The following is a 4,966-nucleotide window of genomic DNA, read 5'->3' as shown; positions in this document are numbered from 1 at the left end:
ACACACACACACACACACACACACACACACACACACACACACACACACACACAGGGATAGGATAAGTTTAGAAATTCAAACATTTGCAATAATTATTATAATCGTAAATATTTTGCTCTCAGTTATGCTTCCTTTTGTGATCAGGTCATGCATTTTGAAACAGGTATGTTTTGAAGAAAATATTAAAGAAAAAACAATAGAAGGAAAACAAAGAACAAAAAGCTACTTACCAAATCCTGGTATGAGAATATTACATGCAAGACAGACAGAGGCAACTTCTATGGGCAAATAAGGTATACAGGATTGAAATAGGGCTGTTCTCTCTTGAATTTTGTTTTGATCCTCATCACTATTTGAGCTGTCACTTTCAATATCATAAAGTTCACTCTCTTTCAAATCTTCTGTCTTTGCCAATTCTAGGCTGTGTTTGCGAGAGTCTGATTCAGAAACAAGGACCATTTGATCCTCTTCTTCATTGGCTTTGCTATAGGAATCAATTTCAGAGATGTTCAATGATAAAGTCCCAGAAGGTAATTTCTTCTCCTGTTCATTTGGTTCTTCTGTGGTTCCTGATTTCAAATTATTACTGTTATCATTTTTTACTTCAGCCAGGTTGTTCTCTGTAGTTTTTATGACTTTATCTTCTTGGTTATTTTCAGTAGATTTTACAGTTTTATTAGCATGGCTATTCTTAGTAGTTTTTATTACATTGTCACTCTTGTTATTTTCTGTAGTTTCTACTGCTTTATCAACATCGCTTTTCTCTGTGTGTTTTTCATTAGATTTCCTATAGTGTTTTGTCTTTGTATTTGAAATCTTTCCATTTAAACTTTTGGTTGTGTCTTCCTGCTGAGACAGAAGGGAATTTCTGGATTGCTCATTTAGTAAATGTTTATTGTTTTTCACAGTGTTATTAATATTTTGGTTAGACATTGCTGCAGTTTGCTTTTGTTATTTATAGCAAAATTATACATACATGCATATATATATACATACATGCATATATATATACATACGTGCATATATATATATATATATATATATATATATATATATATATATATATATATATATATATATATATATATATATATATATAAGGAAGAAACAGATAGATAGATTAAAGATTGTTCAATAGTTAATAGAATCCAGAGAAAAGATAATGTCACCTCAAGAATTATTATATTCTTGAGAGGAAGAAAATGTCACTGATTCGTGGAAAGTCCAAGATAATAACTGATGGGAATTTGAACCTGAAAAACAAGTTGAATAATATTATTGCATATTATTGATAAAGGAAATAATGTATAAATAATTTTCTTGCAATATGGAAGATACATACATATAAGCCATTGAAAAACACACGAAAATTGTTAACTTCATTTAAACATTATTATTTGGAGTCACAATTTCCATTGCACTAACTGCAACTTGGTTACTAATATAGTTCCACAGTGCATAGTTACAGTGGAATTATATTGGTGACAAGGTTGCAGTAAGTGCAACAAAAGTTTGACACAAAATCATAAACTTTTTAGTGAAGTTAACAATTTTTGTAAGTCTTCCAGTCTATAATTGCTTTAATTTCAATACACAGTCACAGACAAGTACATCTTCAGAATAACAAGCAATATGTTAATCAAATATAGAATATAAGAGCATTGATAGTTAAGGCAACAGAGTTGAAAATATGGTGGAGGACATATCAATGGTGAGGAACACATCAATAGATTGATATGAGTCAATCAAAACTTAAGGACACACACACACAATCACACATGCACACACACACACACACAATACACACATACACTTGTACATATATATGCATATACATATCAACCCTTTAGCATTTAAACTGGCCATACCAAGCCCAAATACTTTACTTATATTATGTTTGAACTGGCTGGATCAGGCCTCTCACACCTGCTCTACAATATCATTCTAAAACTAAACAATAACATTATTGAATACAGTTCTATATTTAAGAGGTGAGGAATTATGTACATTATTTACATTTGACAGATATTTGTTCTCATCATGTTTGTTGTTAACACAACATTTCGGCTGATATAACCTCCAGCCTTCCTCAGGTGCCTTGGGGAAATTTCGATCCTGGGTTCTCATTCCTATGTTATTTTTTCCATCATCATCATCATCATCATCATCATCATCATTATCACCATCATCACCACCACCACCACCACCACCACCACCACCACCACCACCACCACCACCACCACCACCATCATCATCATCATCATCATCATCATCGTCATCATCATCATCATTATTATTATTATTACTATAATCATTGTTCAGGTCACTGCCTGAATTGAACTCGGAATCTTGGGGTTAGTATCCCGCACTCTTAACCACTACGCCATATGCCCGTGGGCATGTATGTCGTCATCATCATCATCATTATCATCATTATCACCATCACCCCCCCCATCCCCTAATTGTCATTTAATGTCCATGCTCAAAGCTATGCTGGTTTGTGTTGGACGGTTTGACAGGAATATAAGCACACACACACTTATATTAACAGAAGGCTTCAGGCTAAGTTTGACAGTCTGCATAAAAGGGGGAAAAAATTTCAGTATTTCATTCAAAAATAAAAGTATTTTAAATAATCAAAAAAATATCAACAAGATTATGGCTGACGGATAACACTCTATTCAGAGTAGCTGCCCTCAGCTTCAATCATGATAGCTCTGGAACCTGGCACATGCATTCCTCACTGTTTACTTGGGAACACCTCCTTGATCTTGACCAACAGCCTGGCCCTAGTGTTGCTGGCGGAGTGGTTGGTGTCTTTCTCAATTGTGTCTCATCATCATCGTTTAATGTCCCCATTCCATGCTGACATGGGTTGGATTGTTTGACAGGAGCATGCACCAGACTTCTGTGTCTGTTTTAGCAGGGTTTTTATGGGTGGAAGCCCTTCCCAACACCAACCACCCAACAGAATGGGCTGAATGCTTTTTACATGGCATCAGCACTGGCAGGGTCACCAAGTAATTTGTATGGGATTACAATCAGGAGAATTAGGAGGCCAGATATTGGGGCTGGTGAAGTTACAGAAATTCTCTGACAACCACCTCTGACTCTTTCTGGGGGTATGGCAACGAGCTGAATCTTGCTGCCACACATATGGCACTCCAGCAGCAACCCTCTCCAGCCAGAGTTTGACCACAGCCTCCCATAGCTTCAATTAGCCTAAGGCCATGTTTCAAATCGAGCCTAAGGCCTTGTTCAAAGATGTGGGGTAGCATGATATCACCATCACTGATGATACACCCAAAGACTATCACAGTCTAAGAGAACTTGGTTTTCATGATATGTGTGACATTGCGTGGATGCATAGATTGTAGGCAAGCCACCTGCTGTCCTGGGTGTTGAACAACTTGTCTAAGCATAAGTTCTTTTCATCTGACAAGAACTGGATCATATTCAGCAGAGCAGGATGCCTCAGCTTCTTCAGGAGCTTCTTTACCTTCGTCAGACTATTCTCCTTCGCCTTGGCTGTCAGAATTTGTCCCTTGTACCTCTTGTAGTGAAGGTCCTCATTCAGGTCCATCTTCAAGATGGCTACTCCAACACCGATGTCTCTTGCCAAAGTTCAGATTCCCTTGCTCGGATTTTCCATTAACTTGTCCTGCATTTGTTGGATGAATTCTGGTATGCAGACACAGTCAGGATCCCAGCTGTGTCCCTTCCACCTGGCTATAGTTTTGCAGTCTTCATTGCAGCTGTCTGTCATGTCTCCCAGCATTTACAGTGTTCACAGAGAATTGAGCAGCAGTCCTGATGTTAAAATTTTGATATCCATCATGAAGCATCATGTTACAGTTAACTGTTTTCTAATATTCAAATGGTTTCCTGTCTTCCATGTCAGCTAACTTCTTCGCAACTACAACTTAAATTTTTATGTTCACCAAACACTGTCAACTCTTCACATTAAGATCTTCCTGAAAAAAGAAGTTATAAAAAATTGTGAGATGTTGTCCGAACACCCTGTATATTTATATACATAAATACACACTCACACACACACACACACATTCCCACACACATACATACGTGCACACACACACACACACATACGTACATACACCCACCCACCCATCCACCCCCACCACACACACATATGAGAGGTGTTCATTAAAGATTTCCCCTGACCCACTTCCGGTTATTGCAGGAAACGGAACTTGTACAGATGTAATTATGCATGTCTCTACATGTCACATTATAAATTGTAGCTTTCCTCTTATATTCGTTTGCCTTTAACAGCTGTTGAAGTGGACTAATATGTTATAATGTAGGCCATTGAATGCAGATCAGTGACCAGGTTCTTATATTTGAAAGGTTGTACATCAAAAGAGATTTTTGATGAGATGAAAGACGTTTATGGTGACGATGCACCATCATATGACATAGTCAAGCACTGGCATCACCAGTTCAAATGTGGTTGGAGATATTAATGGAAACTGCTCCTATTCTTGGATGACCACTCTCTGCCATTGATGATGATACCATCCATAAAGTAGAAACTGCCATTTTACAGTATCACCACATAACTATTTAGCAACTAGCCCAAAATGTAAAGATAAGCATAGGGTCCATGGAAAAAATCATTCATGCCCTTTTGCACATGCAGAAGTTGTGTGCACAATGGATTCCCCAGATGCTCACACCTTTTCAGGAGCAGGAAGGAGTCAATTGCTCCCAGGCTTTTTTGGCAATGTGCCAGAAATTGAGGAGGACTTGTTTGGCAGACTTATCACACAGATCGTTGCCAGTGCCCCTGGACTGGCTTGTGCGGGTGGCACATAAAAGACACCATTTCGAGCGTGGCCGTTTTCGTGCGGGTGACACGTAAAAGCACCCACTACACTCTCTGAGTGGTTGGCGTTAGGAAGGGCATCCAGCTGTAGAAACTCTGCCAAATCAGACTGGAGCC

At 38.1% G+C, this 4,966-nt stretch overlaps 1 protein-coding gene across 1 annotated transcript in view; it reads right to left on the bottom strand.

Moving 5' to 3' along the window:
• Nucleotides 1-1,017, bottom strand: part of LOC106873670 (myb-like protein D) — an 18,917-nt gene extending 17,900 nt beyond the window's left edge. The window contains exon 1 of the mRNA XM_014921123.2: nt 231-1,017. Coding sequence (XP_014776609.1) covers nt 231-933 — 703 coding nt within the window. The 5' untranslated portion in view covers nt 934-1,017. The remainder of the gene's footprint in view (nt 1-230) is intronic.
• Nucleotides 1,018-4,966: the final 3,949 nt, after the last annotated feature.

The sequence above is a fragment of the Octopus bimaculoides genome, chromosome 6, assembly GCF_001194135.2.
Source record: "Octopus bimaculoides isolate UCB-OBI-ISO-001 chromosome 6, ASM119413v2, whole genome shotgun sequence".
In the NCBI taxonomy this organism is placed as follows: Eukaryota; Metazoa; Mollusca; class Cephalopoda; order Octopoda; family Octopodidae; genus Octopus; species Octopus bimaculoides.
The sequence above is the reverse complement of the archived record's forward strand: the minus strand, read 5'-3'. Positions and strand labels throughout refer to the sequence as shown.